This window comes from Stylophora pistillata, chromosome 7 (genome assembly GCF_964205215.1).
Source record: "Stylophora pistillata chromosome 7, jaStyPist1.2, whole genome shotgun sequence".
In the NCBI taxonomy this organism is placed as follows: domain Eukaryota; kingdom Metazoa; phylum Cnidaria; class Anthozoa; order Scleractinia; family Pocilloporidae; genus Stylophora; species Stylophora pistillata.
This window is the reverse complement of record NC_142525.1, coordinates 23,528,477-23,544,052: the sequence shown is the minus strand read 5'-3', so window position 1 is coordinate 23,544,052 and position 15,576 is coordinate 23,528,477. Positions and strand designations below refer to the sequence as shown.

General features: G+C 38.5%; 1 protein-coding gene and 1 long non-coding RNA gene across 2 annotated transcripts in view; both read left to right on the top strand.

Moving 5' to 3' along the window:
* LOC111345311 (uncharacterized) overlaps positions 1-5,479 on the top strand; it is a 35,087-nt gene extending 29,608 nt beyond the window's left edge. The window contains exons 4-7 of the mRNA XM_088726444.1: positions 976-1,427; positions 1,794-1,827; positions 2,572-2,652; positions 2,980-5,479. Of these exons, the coding sequence (XP_088582570.1) occupies positions 976-1,427; positions 1,794-1,827; positions 2,572-2,652; positions 2,980-5,147 (2,735 nt within the window). The 3' untranslated portion in view covers positions 5,148-5,479. The remainder of the gene's footprint in view (positions 1-975; positions 1,428-1,793; positions 1,828-2,571; positions 2,653-2,979) is intronic.
* A 1,711-nt stretch (positions 5,480-7,190) lies between these two features.
* Positions 7,191-10,218, top strand: LOC148727166 (uncharacterized). Its single transcript, XR_015990125.1, has 2 exons — positions 7,191-9,367; positions 9,603-10,218. It is a non-coding gene; the product is annotated as an uncharacterized LOC148727166 (long non-coding RNA).
* The last annotated feature ends 5,358 nt before the right edge of the window (positions 10,219-15,576 follow it).

Below are 15,576 nucleotides of genomic sequence, written 5' to 3'. Positions count from 1 at the left end.
TTTATGCATTTCCTGCACTAGAGACTAGACTTTGTCAGTGTCAGTGTTCAAAAATTCTATGTGATTGAGCTTTCCAAATACATTATTTCTGTTGTTGTTGTATTTTAATAATCAAATAATTTTTTTCTTATTATTTTCTGGTGATCATAGTTAATTATGCCTGCTCACCTATCCATATGCAATTCATGTACATATGCAATTCATGATTAAATAATTCAATTATTTAATCAATTAAAAATAAGCTCCTTGAATAATTGGTTTTATTTGGCTATTATTTTTCTGTTATCATAGTTTATTATGGCTGCTCCCCTATCCATTTGCAATTCATGAGCAGGACTGACTATTATTTTTTGTTTATTATTATGAACAGGTTTCTGTGAACCTAAAATAATTTAAAGATTTTCTCCGTACAACTAATTGAAAGAGCGACTTTAATTTTTGTTTATCTATAGAAAGTAATTGTTTGAAATATTAATTACAGAGTGGAGCATCTTGTTAAGAATGTGACTTTTGTTAAACAAAATTTTGACCAATTGATAAAATTCCTAAATCTGTCATTGCTTATTTTAATTCTCTTTGCTTGTATTGTATTGTACTGTCATCCAGCTCTTGCTCAAGGCCTAGTATGTGGATATTTATAATTATGCTCTTGTGGAATAGCCCATTTCTGAATTACCCTTGGCCTCATTTTCAAAACGAGTCCTGGTGCTCATCCTTTCATATGATTATAAGTTTCCATTCACATGCAAATTAAACTCATTTTCACAAGAATGGTTGAGTACCAGGCCTCGTTTTGAAAAAGAGGCCAAGGGTAATTAGGAAATGGGCTATTGCAATGCGAAATATTCAAAGTATGATGAAGCGATTATTTTATTGGGAATGACCCAAAGCTCTTTCTTTTAAGATGTTGTTGCATGTGCTTTTTGATGACTTCCCTCACAATTTCTTTATGCTCTATTCATTAATTACCTTTAGGAGGAAAACCTTTTGTGAAAATGACTACTCCTTCAGCAACATCCACCAAAGAGACAACAAATTATGCGCGAATCTGTCGTCTTGTTCTGGATTTTGGTACCCCAGCTCTGAGAGACATATTTGACGGAATCCACCCTTCAAGCAACCTTTCTTCAGTCCTGGCAACAAATAGAGCTAAACTTCTCAAGGTGACAAATTCTTCGCAGAAGAAAAAATTATACCCAGCCTTTGCTCCAGGATCAACCACGGCACCAACTGTATCATCCATGGATTTTGACATATCCCTTTTGATGGTTCTTCTGAGGAACATTTGTAATTTAAGTCCTCCTCCATCAACCAGCAATTGGAATGATCTTCCCAAACCATCAGATACGAGTCGTGAGGCTGATATTGTCCGAATAAAGATTTTTAGAAAGGGTCGAAAGGGTCACTCACGCAGCCAAGACTTCTGTTGATGATGCAACTTTCAACACCATCTGGACCGACATCCAGGACGCAATTGAGAGACTCGGCGGAAAGAAGACTGAAATGGATGCCTTGAAGACTGAATGTATGGATCCAGTTGTTGAACAAGATTATATAGATCAAGTAAGGCAGATGATCAAGGATGAGGAAGATGTCAAGGAAAAAATCGAAAGCTTTGAAAAGAAGACAGAATATAGGTTGTCATCTTGGTCGCTAGATTTACAGGTGCTAATGTCGAGGAACATCTTCATGATTGAATTTTGAAAATGTTCCCTACAAAATATCTCAAATTGACCCCAGTTTCGTATGTTTTTAGCATGAAATGAAATGTCTTCGTGTACTTCTTGACTAAGTGGAAGGGCTTGACGGGAAAATATTTGGCTGAAGGTCATGACGTGCCTCATGACCGAGAGCCAAATATTTTACCGTCTGCTCGACCAAACTCAGTCAATAAGCATTTTATTACAGGGCTGTAAATAAAGGCCGGTCAACGGATAATGCCCAGTCAGTATTGATCGGAGATTGGATTTCCGGACATGTTGTCCGGTCTTTTACCGACTCGTTCAGAGAAATTTTAATTTTTAACTATTTGATAATCACGAGAGACAACATTCATGTTTCCGAAAGAAAACAAAGTCAATATAATGCTAGAAAAAGTCGAGAAGTTCCCGGTAGTTGCAAATTTTTCACAATGTTATCAAGTTCCGTCGCGACCGAAAATCATCGAAAAATCAGCACCGAGAATACTCCACGTAGCATTTTCTTCCAGCAAACCCTGTAAAACATGCTTGGTTACCAAGCTTTCTAGTGATTTTATCACTCGATGCAACTCAAAAATGGAGCGTATTACACAAAAACTGGAAAAATAGGGTTGTCTTTAACGGATTCTGAATGGAAGAAAGACAGCGAGCGCAGCAATTGTATTTGAAATAAGACGCCATGCATAAAATAAATGCAGTGCTGCCGGTTACATTTTAGTTAACTTATTTTTCAAATTAATTAAGAGATCGATTGAATCCTTCGGCTTTCATATTATTCTGCACATTTTACTTTAAGTTTAGTTGTAGAAATGATGTGGTGATTGCCAAAGTGTAATATTTAATCATAAGTGATTTTTGCTACATGTTTCAGAAAAACTTGATGACCTGGGTAAGAAGATCGACGGAGTGCCGGATGTGTTGCACGAGATGTTGGATGCGGGGAGAGAGAAAGGTTTGTTTCAAAAATTGGACGACGCTAACTTTTTCTCGTGAGCCTCTCTCTTTCTTACTATTAAACTTTTCCTCTTAAGTCTTATAATCTACTTATTAGTTACTTGGGAGCCAACTTGACCAGCGTCAGTCTAGGTTTGTTTTCCAGTCTCAGTGTCCACTAAATTTAAACTTGTACATTGTTTTGTTTTGTTTTATCTTTGTATTTGCATTTTTAGAAAAAGTAATCAAATGATGTTGTTGGTATGTGCAGGGTTAGTATTAGGGTTAAATTTCTCATTTTTCCATGGTGACATTTTTTATATACGGATCTCATTTGATATCCCAGGAAGTAAGCTGGAAAGTGAGCTGCCTGAATTACCAGTCGATGTTCACGGTCATACGATGGAGGTCGATAGGATTGTAGAACTCCTCACAGATGATAGCACCAAAGACGTGGCAGTAGTCTTAGTCAGCGGAATGCCAGGGATTGGGAAGTCTACTGTTTCCCTTCAAGCCGGCCATAAGCTAAAAGATGATTTCGGTAGAATCGTTAAGTTTTGCTCTTTAAGAGACCTGCATCCCACCAAAAATGGGCGTGACACCAAGGATGATGAAGGAGAAAGGGTGTGGAGGGAGATTTTAAGCAAGTGTCAACCAGATCATCTACCGGCCAAAGAATATCCCAAATATGCTTTGCTCATGTGGTGTAGGCAGCTTGAGGAAGACCTGGTTCTTGTGCTTGACAATGCAGAAGATGCCCAAGAGGACAATTTTAAAGATTCGTTTATGGGATTGTTAACCGAAATGAGAACGTGTTCAAAGAAAAAAATCAAATTCATAATTACTTCAAGACGTACAGACATTGAGAGCACCGGACCAAATTTAACTGTTGAGAAAGTCACAGTAGAGCCTTTGAGTGAAAAGGATAGCATTCAAGTCTTAAAGGGAGTTGGACGTTTGCAAGTGGACTCTAATGTCTCAGCAGAGAAATTACGTAAGATAGCAGAGCTGTGCGAGCACATTCCGATAGTGCTTCGTCTAGCAAGCCGACTTCTTTCTTCAGATTCCGAGTACTCTGTTGACAAGTTAATAGACAAGCTACAAGAGCGCCCTACGCGCATACTGAAGTGTCCAGTCATGATGGAAGTTGCCTTTGAGAAATTAAGTGAGCCGTTGCGGCATTCCTTGATTCGTCTGTCTGTTTTTAGCCGATCTTTCGAAAGAAACGCAGCGGAGGCACTACTTGGCAACAATTGTGCTGATCACTTAACGCAGTTAAAGGAAAGATGCTTTATTCAAAAACGCGACAATCGATACTTCCTTCACTTGCTTATCAGAAGTTACGCTAGAACGTTAGGAGAAAAGAAATTTCCGGATGTTTGGAGTCACGGCCAACAAGCATTTGATGAACACTTTCTGGCAAAGATTTTGGAAAGTGCAGAGATGTACATGCGCAAAGATAAATGTAAAGAGTCGTTTGACCTTTTTAATGAAGAAAGGCTTAACTATGAAACCCTGATTGGAGATGTCAGTAGCAAGAAAATACGGAACTGTAAAGCACTGCGAGATGCGGTGAGTGGTTGCAGGAATCTCGCACCTTACGTAGAATTCTGCGTTCCCGTCAAAATGCACGAAGATTTTCTGAACGGGCTTTTATGTTATGCTCAAGAGCAAAATGAAACAGTGCACGTAGTGGAAATTTTGTGCCTTCTGCATTATGAAGGAAGGAAACGGGGTTGTGCCAAAATGCATGCAGAAGGCTTGATGGACATAGCTTCTAACCTATTCGAAGAAAATAGGCCAGCTTTCGAAAAAAGCGTCCCGTCAGAGGTGTTTTATCGCCACCATTACGGCAGATATCTAATACAGGATTGCGAGCAAAGAGATGACGCAGAAGTTTGTTTCAAAGAAGCACTACGTATTTGCGAATCGTATGAAAAAGAAACGTCTGAGTTGATATCTGACAAGGTGGCCATTCTTGAACAAATGGGACATATTGCAAAAAACCAAGGAAGAAAGGATGAGGCACTTCAATGCTATTCGCAATCTCTGGAGTTTCACCAAGCCCATCATGGAGATCATATTCTGACTGCATTCACCCATAAAATTATAGCTGCTCATTATCAGTCCGTTAAGGATCTACCTTCGGCAGAGGAAAACTACATGAAAGCCATTGACATTATGAAACGTTTGGATAGAGCAGAGCACAAAGAGGCAATACCCACGTACCTTAAACTGGGAATCTGCTTCCAAATGAGAAAAATGTTTGACGAATCTCGGAAAACGTTCGAGAAAGGAAATGAGGTTGCTGACAACACTATCGAAGGAAACCACAAATATAAGGTTTGGATTAAAACGCGCTTGGCGTTGCTTCTTCACTCAGAATACCCAGACGACGTTGCTGAGGCTGTCAGAATTGCCAAGGTTGTCCTTGAAATGCGACGACAACTTGGAATGGAAGAGGACTGGACAAAGGAATTACTTGAAAAAATTTGTCAGACACAAAAATGTTAGTTTCGATGTGTGAAAAGCGTGTAGAACTTTTTACAGAAGTATATAATTTTTCCAACACCAACCGCTTGGGTAAACGTTGACTGAAAATTTTCTTTACCTTGGATATCACTACACATGTAACCATCATCAACTTTTTTCCTTTTTGAGTATTGGATGTCGACATCATTTTAGCCGTGGGTTGTGTAAACAACGCGGGAACTGTTTCAGATATTCTTAGTTCAAGGTCATTCTTGATCTTGCTTATTTTTATTTGTATCTGGATAGGAGTATTCTCTCAACTGTTGGTGTATTTTTGAGCCAATCTCCCACATTAAACTACCTCAACTCTTGGAGGTGAGTGTAAGAAACTTTGGTTGGTACGACATTTCCCTTCTTCAGGGATTCTAGTCAGCCTCATTCCCAGTCTCTACCCTTCTCCTATTCTCTCTTGCTCTCAGGAGAGGTCAGAAGAGAAGTCCTGGTAACGATTTTTGTTTGAGGCAACAACTTTTGATATTGTTTGTGACAATGGAGGCGCGGATTCAGTTTTTTGTGGCAAGTTATACCTTACTATCAAACCAGATGTGTATGTTGTTTTATAGCTTGTAGATCAAATAAAGGTTTTGTACTAAGACACTCCAAACATAAGCCTCGTCATCACATCTCAGCTGAATGAATAACCCTTTATACCCTAAGATCATTCGCATATTCTCCATACTGTTCTTTATTTCACTTGGTGTTGACAAGGAGAATTTGGTCAACATTCAAAGAGCTTCTCTAGTTGGTGATCATTTCTTTTATTCTCCTGACCAAAATGTGTGATTCAATGGTGATATTGTAAGGAGAATTTAGACGCTGGTCTCTCTTAGGGTTTAAAGGGATAAACGGCATCCATTTTTTACTGTGATCAGTCAGCATGCAACCCTTTGACTCTTGAGAGCTTTTAACTGATTTGGAACTGGAGCACTTTATTTACTACACTCAATTGAATGGTTACCTACTCATTGAAAAATCCATAATTATTTTCCAATTTCTCCTAAGATATAACGACCATATCTCTTGTACTAGCGTCATCTTACTTTTCTAACCCGACATTGACCTTTTGTCCTTCTATAATTGGACCCGCAGGTTATGACTCACGTCGAAGAAACTTTTGAACTAAAACATAACTCACGTTAACTTATTTTACGCTGAAATTGCGAGCACATTTCACCGGCAGTTGAAGCTCTACAAACGATCACAGGAAAGCGAGTACTTTAAATGTTCAACGATAACCTCAGATAGCAATGACAGGATCAAATTGCCTTCCAATACGCCTGTGCACTTCGAAAGGCCCCCTGCATCTTTTATAAATTTACACGAGATCATCAACATCGCCCAAATAATCATTAGACTCGAACTCGTTGGTATACACTTTCGCTTTCTGAAAATCACCAATTTTGACTTCTTTCTGCCCACCACACAACCACTGTGAGAATTTGAAGCTTCCATCTAAGTTACCGAGAGAAAAATGAGAAGAAAGGTTATCTCAAGTACTTGTTCCCTAGTTGTTTTCGACGTATTTTGGCTTCATTTCTTCAGCAGGAAATCGGCGCAAGCGTAAACCAGCGGTTACCCGCATAAAAAAATTAAAGAACATGCGTAGGCACAATGCTACTTCCGGGTACATTTCACGAAATAAATCATAACCTGGTGGACAACTGGCGACAAATCCCTCATTTTTGGCAAATTCGAGAATTTGCTCATTTATAGATTCGATTATTGATTGCGAAAAAGTTTTCAGAAGTTTGTTTTAAAGCTTTACTAGTCGTGGAAGAAAATGTCATCTGGTTAGCTATCGTTACTTCTGTCTCTTCCGTCGACGGTTCACCTACCATTGTGATTACAGGTTTGTAATTACAGGCCTAAACGTAACCGTTGCTTTACTCTCCGTGGCACAGTTGTGCTTTTTAGTCCAAATTTTCATTCTAATATGATATATATTACAAGTAATTACTAAGTTAGTCTTCCTCGCAGCCGTTTTTTTGGATGTCACGCAACGCTCCCCCAAAAGAACGACTGCTGACAACCGAACTACATTCCTTTCTCATTGTCCTTGCGGTTTGTTCGCGGTCTATTGAACAGACCAATCACATACCAGAAAATCTGAATGACGTAAGGTTTCACGTTAAATTGTGGATGTGGCAGATGATCTAGCTATCATGTCGGGAGAAACACTGAAGAAATTTGTCAATGAGAGCTCAAAATGTTTCACATGTTCATCGTTGTGCCCTGGTAAAGATGGAGTATATATTTTTGGGAAAACCTCACAATTTCGTTGAAATTATAGAATCTACGCTTAACATAGACGTCAACTGCTACGCCAACGACACGAACGCTAGATTGTTTGAGCGATTGTTAAAGTTTCAGCGAGCAACTGAGAAAGTAGAAGCTAAAAGCTGAACTGAAACTCTTCATTCGCACTACTTCAAGAGGTTACTACAGATTATAAAAGTCAGAATATATAAGAAACAGTAAATTACATCAATAATCAAAATGAAATACAAGACGCATTTCAATCGAGGCCAAGGGCTAAACGCTTGCTTCGACCTACAGATGGAGATCAGGAGGGAAAAAGCGCGTCCTTGCCGTCAACAAACCGGGCGAAGGCTCTGAGAACACTGCAATTTAGGTCGGCCAGTCCTTCATTTGCCAGTCCGCTGCTAGCTGGAGTGAACCCGATTAGTTATGTTCGTGGCTTCTTATCACCGGTACAGGAAATCGGCCCGAATTATCGAGTGTTTCCGCACGTTGGTACAACGCAACAACAATGACATTAATATGACCACTTTCATCGGTAACATGGTCAAACACGGGCGGGAGTGCTTGATATATTAACGATTCCCCGGATCCTGTAGGCAACTTAACAAAAACATCTTCTTTCTCGACTAAAACTTTTCTAATTGCAAGCTTCTGGTGAGCATTAAGCTCGAAAATTTTGAACTTTGACGACGCTTTGCGAAAAGCGTCTTCAAGCACCGCCATTCGTCTTGTGTTTTCCACATGAGGATCGCGATAGAAAACGATATCTGATTGGACGAGTCTCAAAAGGTGAGTCTGGCGCGAAAAGGTTCCTGAAAATGGAACCCGAGCTGTGATTGGCCAATTCGGAGAAAGGAATGTAGTTCGGTTGTCAGCAGCCGTTCTTTTGGGGGAGCGTTGCGTGACATCCAAAAAAAAAACGGCTGCGAGGGGGACTATTACTAAGTTCGAGCGATTTTATTTGGGGAAGGACTCAGAACTCCGCTCATTTGAGCAATAAATTGAACGAGCGTAGATAACGAACAATAAAGTAAAATTGTTATCTTTAGAACTATGTTAATGTGATCTTTATTCGTCATTCCTGTGTGAGACACCAAATGGCCACAAAAATATGAACGTATCCAATACTAGTGCTTCATAGAATCTGATCGAATTTCTTTATCGGCAAAGTATTAATGCAGTCTGAAGAATAATTACGAAAGAACTAATACTTTTGACTTAAGTTATTCTATGTTAACAGGATGCTAGATATAGGGAAGTGTTAACCAAAGTTTGTGCGTCAAGTGGCAACCATAACTGGTTTCGAGAAGTGAGTCAGGAAGTTTTTGTGAAAAATAGAATATATGATCTGGGCAGATTTTGTAAAATATATTTTCTAAGGGGTTTTGCTAAAAGCAGGCTCGCGGCCCACAGCCCACAGCCCGCGGCTCACGGCCCGCGGCCCGCGACGGCCCAACGGCCTGGCAGGCCGAAGGCCCAGCGGCCCGCAACGGCCTGCGACCCGGAGGCCCGTGGCCCAGTCCTGATTTTCCACAGTTTTTTTGTCCGGCAGTAAATCCAAGCGCATGCACAGATCTGCATCGGGTTTGGGCGTGCAAAACGGACGAGAGTGAGTTTGAATTCGTTCACTATTTAATCATTTTTTTAATTCGTTCACTATTTAATCATTTAAATCCATGTTTCTGTTTGTTGCATATTGTTCAGACAAAAACGTTTTGATTCTCTGTTCATTAATCTCTCTTCAGAAACCGATAGCACAATAGAGGACTTTCATTATCGAACGATGAAAGTTATTTTCAAACCATACTTTGAAAGTGAAAATATCTTAAGTAATGCGATATGTGAACTGCGAATCTTTCCCATACAGAGACATGTCGATCTATTTACAGGTACTCCACCCCAAAAGGAAAGCGTGTTCTCAAACATTGCTTTCCGGCGATGTAAGTACCGCATTTATTCCAATACGATAAGCGCCCTGGGCGCTTATTAAATTATTGGTCCTCAAGGGCGGTGGGCCCTTATTCGAGGCTGGGCACTTCTTAAGTTTGCACCATTTTTAGCAGGTAGCAGAATTTTAACTGTTCATTGAAAGTCTTTGTAAATTACGAAGGAAACTCTGTGTTCGGGTAAGTCTCTTAGTGGTACTTACTCGATTTCAATCTCATTGTCACCAAGGTCAACAAGCGAAATCTACTTCTCAGTCGGGCGACCGATCGATTTGCCGACGTTACGTTGCCGGACATCGAGGAGGCAGCTCCATATTTGAGGTTGGGCGAAGAAATACGGTACATTATATCGAGTGTAAAAGGATTACTTTTCGATCAAGGCGAAAAGTGAAAAATTAAACCCCGCCATCAAGAAACTCAACAAATAGAAACATCGATTCAAATGATTAAATGGTAAACGAATTCAAACTCACTGTCGTCCGTTTTGCACGCCTAAACCCGATGCAGATCTGTGCATGCGCTTAGACAAAAAAACTGTGGAAAATCAAGACTGGGCCACCGGGCGTCCGGGTCGCAGGCCGTTACGGGCCGCTGAACCTTCGGCCTGGCAGACCGTTGGGCCGTCGCGGGTCGGGAGCTGTGGGCCGCGGGCCTGCTTTTAGCAAAACCCTTTTCTAAGTGGGCTAAATTTTAAGAGGTAGTCTATCTTGCAGGGGCTCTAAGACTTTTCTACGGAACTACCCTAAGTTAAATATTTTTAGGTAATTTTTTCCTTCCATGTACTATTTTCTATACAATCAGTTGTAATCAAAGCCAAAAACTGCAATATAATTACATTCTCACAAGGTGCTTCTGATTCTTTTGATCAGTTAGTTTGCTGCCATATGCAACTGTATATATCATTCAAATTGTTTCAAATGAGTCATTACAGGTGAATCAGTTACTTAAAATGGTTTCTGAAGATTCTAAATCTTAAAAATGAGGTTCAAATTGTTGTTTGTAAGACTAGTTCATTTGCACCTTGATGTTAAAATATCCTTTGGCCAAAAATCACACAAGAATTAAACTAATTCTAACTGTCGCCTGGAGAAGTTCTAGTATTTCATTAATGTCAATGTAATAAAAAAAAACTAAACCCTCTTTAAAAATTTTCATCCAAGACTGATTATACTACATGTATCTTGGTCTGACAAATTTGATTTTTTGATATTACCAAGTGAAGTGTTTGAATAATGATGGACAACAAACTGTGAGGTCAATATCATCTATTTTCACAGACACTGTCCATTTATTATTTCTGATCAGTAAATATCATATAGAAACTAAAGAAAATTGCTTATTTCTGGTAATATACAAAAAGTACATTTCACAAACATACATAAAACTTTATTTCATCTCGAATTAAGAGTAGCCAAAGGTAGGCTACTATCTCTGAGTAAAAAATAAAAAAAGAATTTTAATCCTAGAATAAAATGAAATACTTTTTACATTAACTAGAAATAATATGAGAATATTATTATCATTATTATTAGCTCATCATATAATAAAATTATGTTGATGAATTGCTGAAATACAATTTAAGAACGAAATAGCTCATAAGTTATCCGGTAGCGCATTTCAGTACTTAGCAGCTGTAGAACTGAAAGAGTTTATGCCATAAGTAGTAGTAACAGGTCTAAAAAGAGTAAGAATATTGGTTCCTCTCATAGAGTAGCCAACAGATCTCAGAGTAAACAATTCTTTCAGGTACTGTGGCATGTTTATGTTTCTCTTGTTGTAGGCTTGTTATTCAAATATTCCTTTGCCCAGGCCTTCCTCAGTCCAAAGTGACTCAAGCAGTGTCCCAATGGCATCAGGTATTAGTTTCACTTCAAGATGAGAATGCAGATATTAAATGCATGAGACTGTTCACCTATACCAGACAACACTGTATTTTGAGACAAAAAAACAGGCACAAAAAAACCCTCTGGCACCCAGGGTTAACAAATAAGTACATTATCTTGTGAATTAAGTATTTCATTTCATACCTTGCTTTGAACAAATTTTTGATGATTTAAACCTTGTGCTCTCTACTTTAAAGTTTTTGAAATTAGATTGGCTCACTGCATATATCAATGCATTCAGTATTATGATAATCCATCTCCCCCTCCGGGTATTTAAAGACTTATAAGCAGCTCTTTGATCGGATCATTGCCTTATGTTTATCATCATCTCTAGTTTGAATGTTTGTGTTTATTTGCACTGCCTTTTGTTTTCTGAAAATAAATGATATTTCAACTTTTTTCCCACTCTTTTAACCTTTTTTTCCCACTTATTGAGATCTACTTTCATTACATTTGCAAATACTGGCAAGGGGATTTGATAGGTGGGAGAATGCATAGAAGTCTACATACTTACATTGCACTTTTCCCTTCTTTATGTAAAGTATCTTATAATTTACTGTGTCATAAGGTTTGATTAGCAACTGAAATTCTCTTTGTCCCAGGAAAAAGGAATGGGAGAGGGTCACCTGGCTGTAGTAACCAGGGTCACCTGGCTGTAGTAACCAGGGTCACAAACAACCCAACGTTACAGCTGTGGATATTTTTCAAGATTTCAGTTGACTATTGATGAATCCTAGCACTATGTATGGTTATAATTATAGTGTTGAGAAAAGGGTGATCCATCAGAAACATTGTAGAAGAGAATTTTATTCATTATTGTAAACGATTTGAATTAAGTTAAGGAGAATATTGCAATGTATATGAGAACGATCCTTCGCAGTAAAGCACTATTTGAGCAATAGTGAAAATCAGACCTGAAAAAAATTTCAGGCCTGTACGGGACTCGAACCACTGACCTCTGCGATACTAGTGCAGCGCTCTACCAATTGAGCTAACAAGCCAACTGGGAGCAGGCCATCAAATTAATTCGATATAAACCCGTGGATGATAAATCAAACAACAACAAACATATGAAACATATGTGTGAACTGCGGTTGTGAGACGTATATGAGAACGATCCTTCGCAGTAAAGCACTATTTGAGCAATAGTGAAAATCAGACCTGAAAAAAATTTCAGGCCTGTACGGGACTCGAAATTCGATATAAACCCGTGGATGATAAATCAAACAACAACAAACATATGAAACATATGTGTGAACTGCGGTTATGAGACGTATATGAGAACGATCCTTCGCAGTAAAGCACTATTTGAGAAATAGTGAAAATCAGACCTGAAAAAAATTTCAGGCCTGTACGGGTCGAGTCCCGTACAGGCCTAAAATTTTTTTCAGGTCTGATTTTCACTATTGCTCAAATAGTGCTTTACTGCGAAGGATCGTTCTCATATACGTCTCATAACCGCAGTTCACACATATGTTTCATATGTTTGTTGTTGTTTGATTTATCATCCACGGGTTTATATCGAATTAATTTGATGGCCTGCTCCCAGTTGGCTTGTTAGCTCAATTGGTAGAGCGCTGCACTAGTATCGCAGAGGTCAGTGGTTCGAGTCCCGTACAGGCCTGAAATTTTTTTCAGGTCTGATTTTCACTATTGCTCAAATAGTGCTTTACTGCGAAGGATCGTTCTCATATACGTCTCATAACCGCAGTTCACACATATGTTTCATATGTTTGTTGTTGTTTAATATTGCAATTGATCAATGATTCTGTAATCCGTTACATCCACTGCACGGGGGATTAGCCTATGCAGAACCCGATGGAGGACGGAAGTGGTTAATGGCCTATGCTCCAACCGGAGCTAAGGGAATATATATAATATTGCAATGCTTATAAAAGAACTTAGTTACATTGCTGTTTGTTAATGTGAGGTTGATCTGGGGCACATCCAGAGGCAGTTTGGGAGGTTCTGAGTCAAACCCGCTAAATTTTTCCTCAAAATGCTGGAAATCATGTTCCGAAGACGTCATTTTCAAATCTCCCAGGGGAGCATGCCCTTGGACAATTCTCCGAACCCCCCTTCGACTAATCCTGGATCCGCCCCAGTTGATGTAAATAAAAGTTAACCCTGATATTACTCGCTCCTAAAGCCGATTTTGAGCATAGTTCTTTTTAACGGAACAGTCACATAGAGGATTATGGGTGGGGTGTATGTGTGATTGTTTATTATACTATGACATTATTTTCATTGATGCAATAATTGGTAGCTGTACAGGACATAGGACTTAATTCATTCTCCAAACATTAAAGCTTTAGTGGTAGCAACAGTGATGCTTCGAATTTCATTGGAGCATACAAAATGTGTCAATGGCTTTGGCCATGGGTTTGTTTATCTTAAAATTTATCGTTGTTAATTGTTACCAGGGCCACTTGCTTAAAATTGAACAGTACGATTAAAGGAAACAAACTTTGAATTTCTTTTAAATTCTTTGCCATCTTTGCTTGCTTTGGTCTTGGAAATTGATTGGTTCAATTGAACTAAGTTGGAATTCTTTTTTGTTTCCTATATTGTGAACTGTTTATTTGTTTAACAAAAATTGTGTTAACAAAATTATTTTTGTACTAAAACAAGGCACACCAACAAATGAAGAATTAGAGAAATTGGGAAACGAAATTGGTGAACTTTGGATAAAACTCGGGCGTCGCCTAGGGGTCAAGGATTTCAAATTACAGGATATAAAACAAAGAAATGAGTAGCTGTGTGAGAGAGGATACCACATGTTAATCGACTTGAAACAAGAAAAAGGTTCTGCTGCAACCTACCAAATTTTGAAAGCTGTATTACAGCATAAATTCGTACATCGCAAAGATTTAGCAGAACAAATTTGTTGCAATCACGGTAATGTTTTCAAAAATTTTGATTACATAGAGTTATTGTATGTTGATGTTGACCAGATTCCATGATAGTTTAGCGGACGCTGACCAAAGTTTCGGTCTTGTCTCCCTTTGTGCTTTAAACCTACCATGTACGAAGCAGACGTCAGATTAAGGGGACTCAATTCTTAACCGCAGTCAATTCTTTTCACCTGGCTCTAAAATATATCTTCGCATCCATCTCTCGTTAACGACTCTGATTTTTTCCACAAATCAGAGTCAATGTACCAGTTTTTTGAAAAACGTGGGTACCCTATTTCTGTCGTTCAACCGGGTCACCACCGCGCCCAACTTATTTTTTTTTTTTTTTTTTTTTTTTTTTTTTTTAATACAGCATTGTTTATTACACTTACACATGTACTTACACTATAATTACTTTTTACACCATGTTTAAACTACTTTAACTTACACTACTTACAATACATCTATAACAATACAGTTACACTAGTCAAATTTAATTACAGTTGATCTATTTACCACATTATTGTTTGCATGTTAATTGTCGAGTAACTACAGAAAAAATTTCCATTTGTTCCTGAACTCCTTCTCGTTATTACAAGTGACAGCAATATACTTTTCTAGATAAATTTTGTCGCGCACAAGTGAGACGAAATCATCGAAACGGCAATTTATGGTATTTAAAGCGTTAACATATAAAAAATATTTGCCTAGAATAATGAGATGGTTGAGGGCTAAACAGTAGGTGTGACAGCGAATAATTCCGAACATAATCTCCAGTTCTGACAGTGACAGTTTCATATTACTAGAGGTTGAGTACCACTCCTGGAATCTATTCCAAAAAGAACTTGCTTGCTTACAGTTTATAAACAAATGCCAGACGGTCTGGTGCTCAGATGGACAAAAGAGACAGGAGGGCGATGCAACTTTTTTCATTTTATGTAACAAGCTATTCGTTGGTAAAATTCGATGATTAATTTTGTATTGAAACATTGTCAATTTAATTTCTCTCGTGGCTTTGAATGGTAGGAGGTAGATTTTGTTCAAGTCACTTTTCTCGATGCCAGACATTAAAAGTTTTTTCTCAGAAGTTGGTGGCGGCAGATCTTCGAGGTTAAGCAGGATACTGTATATTGCTTTACATGAGAGTGAACAGGTTGAGGTAGGAGGCGTAACTGGGTCTTGGGAATTTTCTTGCAATAGTTTTTTCCAATTTTGTGGTATAGAAGAAAGAATGCTATAATATTGCAAAAAGTTACATTTTACATTGAATTTATTGCGAAAAGAATTAAATGAAAGGAATTGACCCTCACAGGAGTCAAAAAGGTCCGAGATTTGTTTTATTCCAGCTTGATGCCAATGAGGAAAGAATACCGTTTTCTTATTCACAGTTAAAAATCGATTATTCCAGATTGGCTGTGAGAGAACC